The following is a 17,184-nucleotide window of genomic DNA, read 5'->3' on the forward strand; positions in this document are numbered from 1 at the left end:
CGCAGTGGTGCAACACCGTGGCGTTGTAGTAAGATATTTGTAAACTATCAAGTTATCATGATATGCTCATAACTTTAAACTGCCAGAAGTCAATATCTTATATTTGACAGGTCTACAAAATTGTTTTTAGCCTAATATTAGCCTAATATGTAATTTTTATGATTAACAGATTAATATCTTTGGAATCTGCGTAATTTTTTGTCCTCAGTATTATGTGTCTTCTTTTTACACGTACCTATTAATGAAAATTATGGGAACTATTTGTTCATATGTAAGACACCATATCATACTTTAATAAATACTACAAACTGACAAATATTGAAAATAAAAATACTTCTTTCCAAACTCAGTGAATGATGGAATGAACTTGAGAGAAAGTGAAAGTAGAACTTTCGTGGAAATCTGTCGTCGTGTGCACGTCAGCTTTATTTTTTGAAAACTTCCCAAATTGTACTTTCGTTTTGTGCTACCTTTCACCACGAGGCGTTTTTATGCAGTATATGGACGGATATTTCCTATATTAAAGCAGAAGAACTTGAGAATTGTTGCCATGGCTGATTATGCTGATTCAACTTCTAAAGACAGGGGAAGAAGACCTGAGTAAGATATTTATTGTAACAATATTGTATATAATATCTGGGTTCCCTCTGTGCATTGAGAATATGTCTTAGATCATACCTGATAGGAAATTTTAGTGTGAAAATACAGCAACAGAGAACATATGTATAAAGGTGCATTTAAGGATGGAAGCAATTGATTTTGAAAATGAACTATTTTGTAAGATCTGCATATATCTTTTGGTTAATTAAGTCCCAGAGATGAAGATCACACTAGAGACCCTAGTCCAGACCGCGCTGAAACCCCAGAGCAGAGGGGACGGAAGTCAAGGTATCAAAGTGGTTGTGGTGCTTAAACCCAGATATTTTTCAGTTATTACAACAGATATCCTTAACAGCTTGTTCTGATGATGCACCAATGTATATTGATTAGTCAGTATGTTTTCTAATTTAATCAGAAGAATGGGATTTGGGAATGTCACATTTATAATCATATATAATGACCCTATTAGATTGGTTTGAATTTCTGTTTGGTTTTAAGGCTTAATTTATCTAACAAAGTATTGTTATGTTTAATATTTTTATACCTGTACATGTTTTAATACCTAACCTATTGTACGGATATGTATTTAACTCTTTTTTATCCCCTTGCAATGGAGTTGGATGAGATATTGTAAAGGTGGTTAAAATACAAGTTGAAATACAGTTAAACTTCGGTAGTATCTCGAACTTGGCGGACTTAAGTAAAATTTTTTAGATACCCGAGGGTTTGATATGTTAAAATTGATGAAAGTTGGATCATTGTTATGTTTCTATACATGCTTTCACTTTCATGTGTTCAGTACCGTATGTTTGGTGTATACTTCGGTTCTTAGCGATGGGGATGGGCGTACAAGCATTATCATTGATAACAATTTTCCCTACGTAATTATCATCCCAAGCTTTCTTTAATTATTATGTCATCAGATGACGCTATATTAAAAGTATTAGCATTGGCGATTACCTCATGGCTTGCGTTAATCACAGATAAGGGTTTCAACACCTTTTGGCTATTAAAGCATGAAAATCAGAGGTGACCTCAGTAGAAGCCTGTGGTATGCAGCACTTTGCTTCCGGATTTATTTCAATAGATCGGAAATTCCGCATAACAGCGACAGTGTATAAAAGATGTGAAATTATTGAGGCAGTTAATTGACTTGACTTCGAATTCACACATGTTTTTTAATGACTGTGGTTACATCCAGAAAAGCGGGATGTTAGAGTTTTCCGTGTTTGACTTGCCAGGATTTTATTTGATCACTTAATATATAGTAAAAAGGCACAGAGGTACAAGATGTCTATGGTTTTCAAGATATTGGTGTTCGAGATACAGAAGTGTAATTGTACTTGTATTGATGATTTATTCTCAGATAATTGAAAGTGTTACTTTCGCCTTAAAATGTAAAAATTCTATTGCAAATTATCTCTGACTGTTTTCTTTAGTACTTATAATGTAGAATATTGATAAACTGTGGCAGAACCTAACAAATGTGAAACCTAACAGTTATCTCACCAAAACCATTTCAAGTTTAGATAGTTAGAATTTGAATTAGTTTCTGGACTTTCCTTTTGCAATTGCATAAAAAATTAAAATTAATGATCTTTCCAGTTTAATGTCATTAAATGGTTTGTTTCCTCACATTTTTTTATTGAGCAAGATTGGGACACATGTCGTCGGAGCCTGGGTATGTTATATGTTGAACTGAATAGTTATTGTAGCTTTGTTTGACAAAAAGATAATGTAGTTATTCAGAGATACCTTTGGAAGATTTATTTGTTTGCCTTCTCCCAATCATTTTAGTGAATCCCAATCATTCAGTTTTGTTCAAACCCTTACCCCCTGACCAAAAGTAGGGCTGCAGAAAAGTTGAAAAATGAACGATTATGGGGAAAAAATAATTAAATTTTTTTTTAAGAACCTCTTCCGTATTATTCATCACTAAAAGTGTGATACATGTATTTTTCATTTACCGATTTAATTGATATTAATTTTTTTAATTTTAATTACAGAGATAACCAGGAGGACCATGAAAGAGAATTCAGTCATAAAGAGTTAGCCCAAAGGGTAAATTTACCTCTAATTTCTGGGCATAATATACATGTATGTAGTAATGCATAATGGAAACATTCCATTCTCACAGTGATGACTGCAATGTAGCCAAAGATATTGCTAATTACAGGAGGATCATAAAGGACAAAACTGGGGAAATAACCAAAGGTGGCAAGGTCAAGACAGGAGAGGGTATGGAAGAGGACGTGAGCAATATTATGATCAGAACAGCCAGTATTACCCACGAGGGAGGGGCCACCATCCTCAACAGGGTAGAGGCCGGGGTTATCAAGGAGGATGGGGCCAGAATAACCAACAGGAAAGGAGCTGGAATTCTCAAGGAGGGTGGGGCCAGAATAATCAACAGGAATGGCAGGGTGACAGGTCCCATGGTAGAGGAGGTCAAGGTCACAGAGAGCACTACAACCATAAAGATCGCCAGCAGGGACGTTATGACAGATATCAAAGGTAAAAACTTTTTTATATCCAAGTTGAGTTTGATACATAAGTAACAATTTTATAAACTTTTTTGAGTTTAATAAATGTGGAAGGATTTACTTATACTCTTTCCCATCTTTCTTTTGATATCTCTTACTGTCTGTTCACACATACGCACATTTTATAACATTATTTGTACTGCAATATATTATTACAAAAAATAGACTTCTTATTTTTGTGTTTTAGATTTTTATGTATTTCAATGTGCTTCAAAATTAAAATCCTTCTGCAAAATCTGTTTTTAGAACCCTAGACAATTTTCATCCGCATTACCGAAGCTAGTGAAGTCTAATTTGAGTGCACATGAATTTGTGTAGCCATTAATTTTCTTGATGTCATTGATATGTTATAACTTAAAATACAGAAAATGTTTGCTAAAATAAAATTATCACTTATGCCGTAAGATATTATGGGTATATAAGTCAAATAAAATTAGTAAAATTTAGTTGCACATAAATATCACCCACAATACAGTTTGTTTTTACAAGTTTATCACTTCAATTGAACGAGTTCCATTGCTTGTCAGCATTTAATACTAAATTTGATCTTTGATACCAGTGAGAACGGAGAAGGGAGACAAGACGGCTATGGAAGCCATGGAGGCCGTAGAAGGGTAGGTAACTCTTACTTAATACAATTTTTTGGAAAAGGAGAATTATCTGTCTCTTCAATGTGTTGGAGATGTAATGGCTTTCTGATAAGAGAGGTCTCTTACAAGAATTCCTCTACAAAATTTTCAAGATCACTATTAAATAAAGAGTGATTTCAAATTGTGTCTCATAAATAAAGCTAGCTGTTTTTATAACCTTTTAAGTGCATTTTCAATTATAAGTTAGATTTCCTTTTGAAAATCATTACACAAAAGGTTGTTAAATGAACATTTTTATGGTTTTTAAATATATCCCATTTTTGTAATTATTAAATTTAAGGTTTTGTCCTTCAAATTTTAGTTGTAGGTTTGAGGTTAAGATTTAATGAACTAGTTAAACCTAGTTTTAGAATGTTTTTGCCATATAAAGAATTTGAAAAAAGGAGGATGGTATACATTGATGAAAATTTGTAGAAAATTATTTAATAGCATAAATTGTTACACTTTTAATGGACAAGTGTTCGTAAACTTGAGTGACTATTGAAATGTGATGCAGTTTGAAAAGCTTTTAGGCGCACACCAACTGTAGATTTCCAAAAGTATGATTTCATTTTCCTGCCTCTGCTTTGAAGCTTCTTTGATATATTCTTCTTCACCCAAACTACCAGCTATTACATGACATTTATTAAAGTTTTGAAGTCTGTTCTTTTCATTTTTTCTGAAATATAGACCCTGATTTAACTAAGAAATTTAATTCTACTACAGTAGATAAGGTCTGTGGTAATAGATCTGCTGTATGTCTTTGTAAGATTGAAAGCAGAGAAAAACAAGTCTACCCAGTAAACTGGTCACTATTAAAAACAAGGGGTTTGTCACAAACCTATACATGTATATACTCCCAGATCCTATAACTTGTGCTGCACTAATGATTTTAGATTTTTGCTTGATTTTGACCAGAAATATGTCATGATCATCACAGGGGATTAAAAAAGGAGATTTCAAAGTCACACAGTTTGTTGTGACCAACTGAAAAAGATCACATGTAAGACAAAATCTGCCCATATTATCATATTTAGGATGTACTGGTAATTTGAGCAAGATGCTAGGATCTTAAGGTGACTGATATCCAAATTATTATGAATGTTAAATTATTTGTTTTTTATAGTGATTGTTTAACCCATTAAATTATTATTCATTTAATTGCACTTAAATCCAGCCTTGTATTTTAATTAATGAATATCTGTAGAACACAAAGGTCTATTACAAATGGCTGTACTGCAAATGCTAATGCAGTTGCCTTCCAACTTAGTACCAAGCATGTCTAGTCCATGAGAGGGGTGGCGTTTAGGTCTCATAATTTTGAACATGTAGTTGTATCTCCTTTAGTATGCCCTAGACCACCAATCTTCAACTACATTTTTTTTTTCAACCAAACATACCCACCTCCTCAAAATAAATAAATGGAGCTAATTAAGTGTACAGTACACTGTTATTTGCTTTTGGGTAAATGAATGCTATATTGTTCATATACCTATTCTTACAAGTTAGGGACAGTATGTCCTTAAAAGTAAATCAAAAATATCTAAATTTATAAATTTTCATAAATGATTAGAGATGGGATAATGGAGGAAACAGACAAAATCAGAGAAATTATCATGGTTCATCTCAAGGTCCGTCACCGAGTAAAAGGGGCCGATATATGTCTGATTTTGACAGACATTATCAAAAGAGGCAAAATCGTTTTTATTACAAGGTAAATTCGGCAAACAAACGTAGTGTGTTTCTATTTCCCTGACTCTGAATGATTGAATACGAAAAATGGTTAAATTCAGCTAGGTACGTAGATTAATAAATTGACATGGCTTTTGTGTTTTATTTTAGGATGAAGACCCAGTGGTTTTTCTGTCCAAAAAATTGTCATTTATACTTAGGCACGGAGCTGAGAAAATGGGATTCAAAATGATGCCAGGTAAATCAGAATTATCTAGCCCTGTCTTTACATAAACTAAAAAAAACCCAAATATTTAATTCACCATAGATAAACTTACTTCAAGAATACAGCAATAAAGTCTTTAGTAGTTTAACAGGTACCATTAATTCATAGTCGTTATGTTTTTAGCTCACCTGAGCTGAAAGCTCAAGTGAGCTATTCTGATCACATTTTGTCTGTCGTCCGTCTGTCCGTAAACTTTTCACATTTTCAACATCTTCTCAAGAACTACTGGGCCAATTTCAACCAAACTTGGCACAAATCATCCCTAGGCAAAGGGGATTCAAAGTTGTGAAAATTAAGGGCCACACCCATTTTCAAGGGGAGATAATTAGAAATTAATGAAATATTTCGAGAAATTTTCAAAAATCTTCTTCTCAAGAACCATAAAGCCAGGAAATCTGAAACTTGTGTGGAAGCATCCTCAGGTAGTGTAGATTCAAAGTTGTGAAATTCATGACCCCCCGGGGGTAGGGTGGGGCCACAGTGGTGGCTCGAAGTTTTACATAGGAATATATAGAGTAAATCTTTAAAAATCTTCTTCTCAGAAACTAATCAGCCAGGAAAGCTGAAATTTGTGTGGAAGCATCCTCAGGTAGTGTAGATTCCAAGTTGTGAAATTCATGACCCCCAGGGGTAGGGTGGGGCCACAGTGGTGGCTCAAAGTTTTACATAGGTATATATAGAGTAAATCTTTAAAAATCTTCTTCTCAGAAACTAATCAGCCAGGAAAGCTGAAATTTGTGTGGAAGCATCCTCAGGTAGTGTAGATTCCAAGTTGTGAAATTCATGACCTCCGGGGTTAGGGTGGGGCCACAATGGGGGCTCAAAGTTTTACATAGTAATATATAGAGAAAATCTTTAAATATCTTCTTCTCAGAAACTAATCAGCCAGGAAAGCTGAAACTTGTGTGGAAGTATCCTCAGGTAGTGTAGATTCAAAGTTGTGAAAATCATGATCCCTGGGGTAGGGTGGGGCCACATTGGGGGGATGTTAAAGTTTTACATAGTATTATATAGAGTAAATCTTTTAAGATCTTCTCAGAAACTAATCAGCCAGATGGTTCTTTATAATTGTTAAGACTTTGGCTCCAGGACAATTCTTTGGCCTCACAAGAAGGTTCAGAGTTTGATGTAGCTTTATATCCCATATATAAACAATTATTAAGAATCTTTTTGAGAACTGCAATACTCATAATGTGATATGACTATAAAATCAGCCTGTTAGAAAAGGGACTAATGATTATAAACATAAGAATATCCAGGGGGGAAAATGGATTTTATTTATACAGGATCTACATGTATTATTGTACATTGTCCAGATAGTTTGTATTATGACTCCATTCAGCTGATTTTATCATACCTATTGTTCCTCAGGTGAGCGATGTGGCCCATGGGCCTCTTGTTAACAACAAGTTGCACAATTTTATATCTTTAATATTATATCTATGAATCATTTTTACACACAGTTGACAAAGCTTGTAACATGGATATGGACAATCTTACCACTAATTTCGTCCAATTCTTGTTGTGATTATTCTATTGTTTTTAATGTGTATGCCTCCCTGAGGGCCCTTGATTGGTGAATACACATACATATATAATGTAAATTCATATTAATTTTGTAACTGATCAACCTCCTAAGAGGGCAGCCTGTGCAATGTTAGTGAACTAAGATGACTCCCCACTCCTCCCTCTGATTGAAAAGAAGCTGTGTTTGTGCTTGTGTATCACGATTTAATGTATACAGGAGGATTCCTATGGGTGGATGAAATTCTTCGCCGGAATGAATATAGAGATTTTACTGTAGAGGACATCAAACACATAGTTGAAACAAATGATAAGCAGAGATTTAGTCTAGCTGATGAAAATGGACGTCTCAAAATCAGGGCAAACCAGGGCCACTCTGTAGAGGTAAAGTTTTTACTTACAAATTGATGAATTTTAGATATTTTATTCGAAGACACTATAATTGGAATACTATCTTTATAAGAGTAAGAAAACCTCTGTGTAATAAAAAGATGGAATGTTATCTTAATCTAATGAGAGAAAAGAAACCTATGTGTATTAAAAAAGAGAAAGAATACCTGTCCTTTTAGATAAAGGTATAAATTGCTATGTAGTTCCTTGTAAAATGAGGCTGCGTTCATTAAGCCAATCCTGTGCGGTTTTAGGTGGATGGTCTGGAGCTGACCCCCATCACAGATCCTAGCGAGGCCCCAGAAGTCATTCATGGAACTTATCTCAAGTCCTGGGACATCATCAAGAATCAGGTATAGATAATTTTACATGGAAGATATCATAACCCCAACCTTAAACACAACACTTGAAATACACATTACATGTACATTTATGAATAATATTCAAAGTGGATTTTTTTCCAAATTTCTTGTTTGATGCTTCTTACAGTACCGGTAATTAAAAAAAGAAAAGTTTCAAAGATGTAGCCCCTTCCAAGACCTATTCAGTTATATGAACTTTTACTTTATTTACAAACTTATTACAGGGTCTAAACAAGATGGGCAGAAACCACATACACTTTGCTGCAGGAGAGCCAGGAGAAAATGGTGTCATAAGTGGTAAGTGGTAGAATGGTTGTGGTACGTGAAGGTTTCTCACATCCTGTAACTTCTCTTGTAAAGAAGTGGTGCATCACAAAGCCTGTGATATTGGGGTTTGTTGTGTGTTTTTTTTTTAAACACAGCAACCCCCCCCCCCCCCCCCCCAATCTAAATTTTTTATACATTACATTATTTTTTGCTCTATTGATTTGAGATTAAAATTCTTAAGTGTGTTGAGCCACCTTTTTATAAGAAAACATAGTATTGACTTGTAATGATCCTGTTGTTGTTCTGTGCTTTTTTGCTGCTGTTTGGTAGGGTCTGTCTTGTTATAGAATAATATTTGGAGGGACATTATCCCTATTTCTACGTGAAACATTGAATGAAATATATCTGCTCCACTTTTAAATTAAAATAAAAAATCAACAGTGCAAGTAATGTTTGGTATTGTTTATTTGTATGTTTCACACATAAGGTTGAACTGTGGAATATTTACCTAATGGTTTATGTTCTTTCAATGTCCACAGGAATGAGGAGTAGCTGTGAGGTCATCATCAAGCTGAATATGGAGAAGGCCTTAAAGGGTAAGATCTCCACTCACACAAGTACTGAAATGGAATACAGAATAGTGTTAAATGTAATCAAAGTACTGCAATAGATTACAGAATAGTGTTAAATGTAATCAAAGTACTGAAAAGACTGAGACATTTGTGATGACATGTAGCCATTTCTTTTTGAGTTTGTGTATTTGAATAACTTATCAGTTATCACATTCACAATTGAATAAACTTGCCTCAGATTTGCTCGATGGATTTCTTTACAGATGGTTTGAAGTTTTTTCGATCAGCAAACAATGTCATCCTGTCTCCAGGAGATGCTGATGGGTTTATCAGACCGTGCTACTTTGATTCAGCATTTCAAAGATACCCTAGTATGTATATCATTGACATATTATTGAAGGGTTTCAATTTACTGTTATTGTCTTGTGTATGGTATGCACTCAAGTATGATACAGCCCCAAAAAGTTGTGTTCTTTAAATGAAATAAAAAGTTAATGGTATATGGACTTATTTTTTAAATATATTAATAACTGGTTCATTCTTTGTATGGTTCTAGTAATCACAAAAAGTGAACTTCGTTATTTGCATTAAATAGAAAGTGATGATCATGAATACTGCTAGTATTTATACTAACTAGTCACTGTTTATATTGGACAAAAACATACTTGTCTAGTGTTGCTTTTGGTGAACTTTTACCTAATCTTGCAAGTGAAATATTCTTTGTTGCATTTTATAGGGGGGATACTGCCTTTCAACAGTGAGATCAAAGAAGGACCCACCATCCCAGGGCTTTCTGGAGATTTGGGGAAAGCAAAAAAGAAGAAGAAACAAAAGAAGCATAAAGAAGAACGAGAAGGAGAAAAAGTTAAGAAAGAAAAGAGTGAAACAGGGGAACAGGAGGTTAACATGGAGGGAGCTACATCTATGTTTTCTGAAGAATCAACTGAAGGGGCAGATCAGGAGACAGAAAAAACAGCCCCTCAAGTATCAGGTACATGTAGGTCAATTATAGCATGCATGTAAAACTTTTGTGGTGAAAAAAGGAAGGTTTACACTTAAGAAAAGTAGACTTTTGCATGATGCTGTAGGGGGGAGGGGGGTAATTCATAGTTGATTGTGTTTTTGATGTGTCAAATCAATATTGTAGAAGAGAGACTGTCCTCTGATTGTGGGACTCAAGACAGACCCAGTATCCCAGGGCTCTCTGGAGATATGGCTAACCAGGACAAGAAGAATAAAAAGAAAAACAAAGAAAACAAAAACTCTGAGGAAGCTAGTAAAGAGGCAACAAACATGGCAGCCACACAGACTCAAGGTAGGTTAATCAGCCTAAAGAGGCATTGTAGGAGACTGCAGGTGGGAAAAGGAAGGGAAGGGGAGGGGGCTGTTCCTGACACCTCTGGGTGGGTTCAGGTGACACTGGAGAAACTGAAGGACAGCAGTATTGGGTAACCTCGAAATGTAAGATTTCCCTTGTATGTGTTTTGAATTGAATGTTTGTTTATATGCTAATTTTCAAAATTCCTTTTGTAGAAAATGTTCCTGAATCTTGGGATGGGAACACAGAAGGTGATAAAAGTAATAATGCTGCAAATTCAGCTCCAGAGAAGTTGCTGGGTAAGTAAATGAATATATATTCAACCAATTGATTACCTGTATAAGGCTCAAGAGCTGATACAGATCCTGCAAGACTAATACGGTTCCATATCACACCCCTTTTGGACTCCTCCGATTTCCGCTTAAAAAAATTACATCATAGTTTTGCCAAAAAAAAATTTTATAGATACATACTGTATTTAAAAATCATGCAATATTTGCAATTGATATTGTTAAAAAGAATTATTTGAACTGTATAAAATTATTGGACTTATAAAAAGTTCAGAGCTGTGGAAGAAATTAAATTCTCTCACTTTTTGTTTATAGAATTTACTTTTGTGGAGGATGAATATTGCTGCAGAAGTGCTGTGGAAGAATTGAAGTCAACAGGGCCAGTCTTTGTGTACTGTCATTTAAAAGGAGAGGAAGTGACATATGTTGTCTGTGTCTCAAAAACCAGAGCATTCAACTTTAAAACAAAGCTGTTAGCAAAAGGAGATCTGAATGATTATTTGAATACTAAAAGCCCTGAAGCTAAGGTATCGTGTGTGAATATTTTTTGTGATTAATATTTCTCATACCGGTAAATGTCAAAATTTAAGTTTCAACTTCTAAACCTGTATATTCGTGATCTTTGACTCAAAACCAGTCTTTGTATAAAAAAAAAAAAAAAAAAAAAAAAAGGGGGGGGGGGGGCACATACGCAATATAAAAAAAAGTTAATTATCTATAAAGTGGTTTAGAGTTCAACATTAAAAATATTTGAAAAATTATTTTATATTTATTTATTTATTTGAATATTCCAGATATACAACAGTATTGCTGACACATCCAAGGTGTTGTTTGACAACTACAGTGTAATTTTAGATGGCACAAATCCATATGACAATATGGTAGGTACAAATATTTTGAAATCAGTTACATTCAGAATGCTGTAATGTTCAAAGTTGTGTGTGTTCTTTAATGACATTTATATAAGTCAATCAGTTGTTTTCCATGTATAATTAATAAAACTTTATCATGGGATATTGAAATAAAAAGTTCAAAATTTCAAAATTTTAATCCATTTCATATTTTTTGATCTTATGCGATAGGCTTAAAACTGCATTTTTTTTAAAAACGCTCGTATGATTACAAATATTAAAACTTGAGTGATAGATCACACAACGTCACATTTAATACCTTAGGGGCTAGATATTTTTTAATCTAGAAGATTTAATTAACAACCAGCATAAATAACCACTTTGATAGTTCTTGCAAGCAGTTGTCGTCTGATACAATCCAGACTATTAATTTTAACCCATTGTTTAGAAAATGACTTTGTGGAATGCGTAACATTGTTCCAAAAGTTTTGTTTTTCTTTGTGTTTCTTGCATCTTTATTCCCCCCCCCCCCCCATTCCCCACTCAAAAAAAATCAGACTTCCTTCTGGCTATACCTTCAGAAAATATTATTTTTCTTGGGGGAATAAATTTCCATATCTCCACCGCCATCACCATCATGCAATAAATGGTTTATATGAATCACATTATTTTTTGTTTATTTCTTTGAAATTTTCCTGTTTTGGAATGGAAGCTAATATTCCGTGCTGGTATAATATTTTATCCTCATTATTATGAGTTTGTGACGTCACAGAATATTAAAACATTCATGTTTGCTCATGCATGTAAAAAATAGTATAAATCTATTGTGTGGTACATTTGATATACCAATATTTTAGGTTGCCCTTGATTTTGTGGATGGAATGGGACTTGGTGACAAAAATGAACTTCCACAAGGATTTGACCCCAAGGCCTGGGGGAGCCTCGCTGTGGGGCCTGAACTCATGGAGAAGTGCCAGGTGTCCCTGGAGGCCTACAAGATTCTGTCAAGGTGAGATCTAGATTTTTAGCTCAAGTATCAACTAATATGTATGATGTGTTGGTGTATTTTGTAAAAATTACACAAACGTATAATTTGTAATGCTCTGTTATATAGTAAAAAGTGAAATGTTTTGGAAACTTTGGAATGATGTCAGATTTTCCCATTAGAATAAGAAAAAAGAAATTTTGGAACTTTTGCCTTAATATATTGACTGCAACTGTTATTTGACAGAAGTTGTGGGTATTTATCATTTCACTGTTTTAAGATGTGCCAAACATTTTGAAAAAAAAACCCAGAAATTTCCAAGGGATAATTTTGCTAATTGTCAACTTTTCACAGGTTAATGGGGGTGTAATTGTGTGGATATATTATTGATGTATTCATGCTGTTTTTAGCTCACCTGAGCTGAAAGCTCAAATGAGCTTTTCTGATCAAAATTTGTCCATTGTCTGTCCTCGTAGTCGTTTGTGTTGGTGTTGTCATTGGCATTGGCGTTGACAGTATTGTAAACTTTTCACATTTTCATCTTCTTCTCCAGAACCACTGGACAGATTTCAACCAAACTTGATTCAAGTTTGTCCAAATGAAGGACCACACCCTCTTTAAAGGGGAGATAATTCAGAATTATTGGAAATTTGTTGGCATTTTTCAAAAATCTCCCTCTCAAAAACTATTAGGCCAGAAAAGCTGTAACTTGTATGGAAGTATCCTCAGGTAGTGTAGATTCAAGTTTGTTCAAATCATGGTCCCCACAATGGGAGATTTTTGCATAAGAATGTATAGAGAAAATCTATAAAATCTTCTGATCAAAAACTTTTTGGCCATAAAAGCTTAAACTTGGGAGGAGGCATCCTCAGGTAGTGTAGATTCAAGTTAATTCAAATCATGGTCCCCAGGGGTAGGATTGGGCCACAATGGGGAGGGGGGGGTCAAGTTTTACATGGGAATATATAGAGAAAATCTTTAAGAATCTTCTTCTACTTTAAATTTAACTCGCCATTTTATAATTCAGGTTGCTAGTAGTAAAACTTAATGTAGCATTAAGATATCTGCATATTTTCTCTCTGACATTAAATATACTATAGAAGTATATTGTTCAAAAAGTTTTTATTTATTGCACGTTTCATGTCTGGCAAAAAAAAAAAAAATAATAATTTCCATCAATCCAGTCATATTCATCAAAATGACATATCACACTGATTATTATAATATTTTCTGGCACTAGAAGTTTTCTTTTATATTGATTCTTGGGAGAAAAATTGTTTTGGGTGGAAAGGAATATCTTGTACGAAGTTTTTTCACATTGGCGTAACAAAATAAGTTTACCTTCGTGTTATGTAAAATTCTCGCAAACATTACTAAACATATTTGTCTTGTGCAGTTTGGCATATAAAACTTCCATTGGACGAAGTCTCTTCTTTGTATATATTAATATAGGACCGAAACATGTCATGTTGTTTAAATAGTCTGCTATTTTGTTTATATTTTGAAAATTTTTTAACCCAGTGTAACAATTTTGAAAACGAACCTTTGAGCCCTGTTAGGCCAGAAAAGCTTAAACTTGTGTGGAAGCATCCTCAGACAGTGTAGATTTAAATTAATTTTGTTCAAATCATGGTCCCTGGGGGTAGGGTGGGGCCACAAAACTTTTTGGCCAGAAAAACTCAAACTGGAGTGGAAGCATCCTTAGATAGTCTAGATCCATGTTTTTTTTTCAAATCATGGTCCCCAGGGGTAGAGTGGGGCCACAGTGGGAGGGATCAAGTTTTGACATAGGAATATATAGAGAAAATCTTTAAAAAATCTTCTTTGCAAAAACTATTAGGCCAGAAAAGCTTTAACTTGTGTGGAAGCATCCTCAGACAGCGTAGATTTAAATTTGTTCAAATCATAGTCCCCAGGGGTAGGCTGGGCCACAATGGGGGGCGATCAAGTCTTACACAGGAATATATAGAGAAAATCTTTAAAAATCTTCTTAAAAACTATTAGGCCAGGAAAGCTCAAATATGAGTGGAGGCATCCTCAGATTTGTTCAAATCATAGTCCCCTGGGGTAGGGTGGGGCCACAATGGAGGTATCAAGTTTTACATAGGAATATATAGAGATAATCCCTAAAAATCTTCTTCTCAAAAAGTATTAGACCAGAAAAGCTCAAATTGGAGTGGAAGCATGCTCAGATGATTCCCAAGGAAGGATGGAGAGACACAGTGGGGAGGGGTTAAACTTTTACATAGGAATTTATAGAGAAAAATTTAAAAGAAAAAAGAAAAAAAACCGAGAAAAGGTGCAACTTTAGTGAAAGCAACCTAAGATGTGTAGATTCAAATTTGTCAAAAACTTATTTTTACAGGAGTTGGGTTGGGCTACTTTGGGGGGGGGGGGGGGGGGGGGGTCAATTTTACAAAGGAAAACATTGATGTTAAATTTACAAAAAACCCAAATGTTATGATATTACTTATATGCAAGCATTTTGACATGTTGTTGATTCTTTAAAATTGTTTAGACTTTGGCCCCGAACAATTCTTAGGCTTCACAAGTTTGACATAGGTTTATATCCCATTTGATTCAGATCTTTTTGAGAACTGTAATGCGCAATATATGAAATAACTATAAAATCATCCTGTAACAAAAAGGGCTCAATGATTAACAAAATATCCAGGGAAAAAATGATTTTTTTAATACAGGATCTGTTATACTACATTGTCCAGATATTTTGTATATAACTCCATAAAGCTGATTTTATGATGTCCATTGTTGCTCAGGTGAGCAATGTGGCCCATTGGCCTCTTGTTTACTTACCTTATCAAATGACAATCAATTTGACATATGAAATCTAATTGCATGGAAACCATTGTGTACTTTTTAGACATAATTAATTTTGATTATAATTTCTATTGAAACGTATAATGTTATTAAATTAGAGTTATAATAGTATTTTCTTTAAATTGTGGAGTTTTTGTTTAATTAAGATGGACTGATCCAGAGAAGAAATTCAAGAAATCTTTATTTGATGAAGTTAACAAAAAAATTGGTGCTCAGAGAGTTAAAGAGGAAAAGGATAAAAGGAAGGGAAAAGGAAATCAAAAACCAGCTGCAGCAGAACCTAGTGTTCCACCGGATAATAAAAGCAAGAACAAGAAAAAGAAAAACAAGAAGTGATGAGTTACTAATAGTGAATTGTGATACATTTAGATCTACATGACAGGAGGACAGGTTGTAGATTAGAATTGATGCTTTAAGGGGGTATGGGACACCTGTCAATATTAATGTGGATAAAAACACATTACCTGTATAATCCAAATACTTCCACCACTTTAAAAAAAAATTTAATTTTGCAATACATGACCAAAAAAAATGTTTTAAAAATTTTTTGGAAAGGTAAAATTTATAAAAGCCTCAGCAGGATTTGAACTCATGACTTTCAGATTTATAGTCAATGCTTCAACCCATTATGCTACACCATTAGGTAACAATTTTGGGGAAAAAATGTTCATAAAATGCTTGATTTTATTGTTTATTTTGATTGGAAGTACATCACAATTAGGAGGTGTCCCATGCCACCTTAAATTCAACTGGAAAATTAAAGGATTTCATCCATGAAATTTGTAATAGTTTGTATTTACTGTTGATGATAGAATCTAGATTTAAGGTTCAGTGTTCTTCTGTTCATTAAAAATTTGTCTTGTAAAATAATTTCACTTATAATTTAAAAACATACATCAAATTCAGCACACTGTACAGGACATCATCTTGTCTTATAATTTTACAATTTGAAAAATGAATTGTAGTCATTCATCCCAATCAGTATTTTAACCAAGGACAAGTGAACAGTGATATAAAAATTACACATGTAAAATCAACCAGTGTGTGTTTTGATACTGAGCATATCATTTGTACAGCAAGCATATTGACTGTATACTAGCAGTAGTTCTTTGTGTGATGGAATCTGTTGCTGTCAGCTACAATATGTGCCATAAGCAGAAAAAGTTGACATTGTTGAACTATATATATTTCAGCCTTGACCTTGGCTACTCAAAATTTTGTTATGCTCCATAACTTTTGAGGAAGTGGGTTGAATAAGGTGTCTATCAAATGTCTCATTTTGTTTATATATACACATCAAAATGATGATCTGTGCACTTATAAATTGGAGTATACTTATACCCGGTACATGTCAAATATCATTGTTTCATAAATAATAATAAGAAACAACTCTCCATATGAGAATTTCAAATTGATTTCATTTTGTTCATGCCAGGTAATTGTTATGAAATGAAATTTTATCTTTAATAAATATTTAATATTGACTGATATATATGAGATTATTTTCAAAATAGGTGGAATGTAAGGAGACATGTAGTTTTCAATTCTGTTGAATTCAATTGTAGTTACGCACATCAAACATTCAAAAGGGATGGTGTGGTAGAGAATTTAAAATAATGTAGATAATTTGCTATTACAGGGTAACTAAGAGAAAATGTATAATTTTAGAAATCAACAAGTCTATGCTATGTATATATCTCTTTTAGATTACTAGTAATGTTGCTTTCAAATGCATTTTCCCTGATACACTATTTTTATGTACCGTAGATCAATTTTGTGAATGCAGATAGTATATTTACAAGTTGTTTGACAACATAAAACACTCTTTAGGAGAGTGAGATGACTTTTGCCTGTGACTGTTTTTTGTTCTGTCATTATTTAAACTTGTCTCCTTTTGTTGGTTGTGTTAGTTTTTGGTTAGTTTTAGTTAATTATGATATGATCGGCCATTGTTAGAACTGTTGATTAGATGTGCCCTAACAGTGAAAAAAGTGTTAGAAAATTACACATTAAACAAACATGCAATTCTTATTCTTTGTGGTGGTTTTTTTTTTTGTA

The 17,184-nt window shown here is 33.7% G+C and overlaps 1 protein-coding gene across 3 annotated transcripts; it reads left to right on the forward strand.

Moving 5' to 3' along the window:
* Positions 1–4: 4 nt before the first annotated feature.
* Positions 5–17,157, forward strand: LOC128178411 (uncharacterized). 3 transcript variants are annotated; one of them, XM_052845552.1, is made up of 19 exons: positions 5–600; positions 811–888; positions 2,607–2,661; positions 2,777–3,114; positions 3,703–3,757; positions 5,346–5,486; positions 5,615–5,702; positions 7,474–7,637; positions 7,898–7,996; positions 8,230–8,302; positions 8,812–8,868; positions 9,108–9,215; positions 9,581–9,835; positions 9,992–10,159; positions 10,378–10,461; positions 10,768–10,979; positions 11,247–11,333; positions 12,161–12,312; positions 15,273–17,157. In XM_052845552.1, the coding sequence occupies exons 1-19, from the start codon at positions 551–553 to the stop codon at positions 15,460–15,462; spliced, it is 2,454 nt and encodes an 817-aa protein (XP_052701512.1). In that variant the 5' UTR covers positions 5–550; the 3' UTR covers positions 15,463–17,157. The 3 variants fall into 3 exon arrangements, with proteins under 3 accessions (XP_052701512.1, XP_052701513.1, XP_052701514.1); XM_052845553.1 differs by lacking the exon at positions 811–888; XM_052845554.1 differs by lacking the exon at positions 5,346–5,486 and having other exon boundaries at positions 6–600.
* Positions 17,158–17,184: the final 27 nt, after the last annotated feature.

The sequence above is a fragment of the Crassostrea angulata genome, chromosome 3, assembly GCF_025612915.1.
Source record: "Crassostrea angulata isolate pt1a10 chromosome 3, ASM2561291v2, whole genome shotgun sequence".
NCBI lineage: Eukaryota > Metazoa > Mollusca > Bivalvia > Ostreida > Ostreidae > Magallana > Magallana angulata.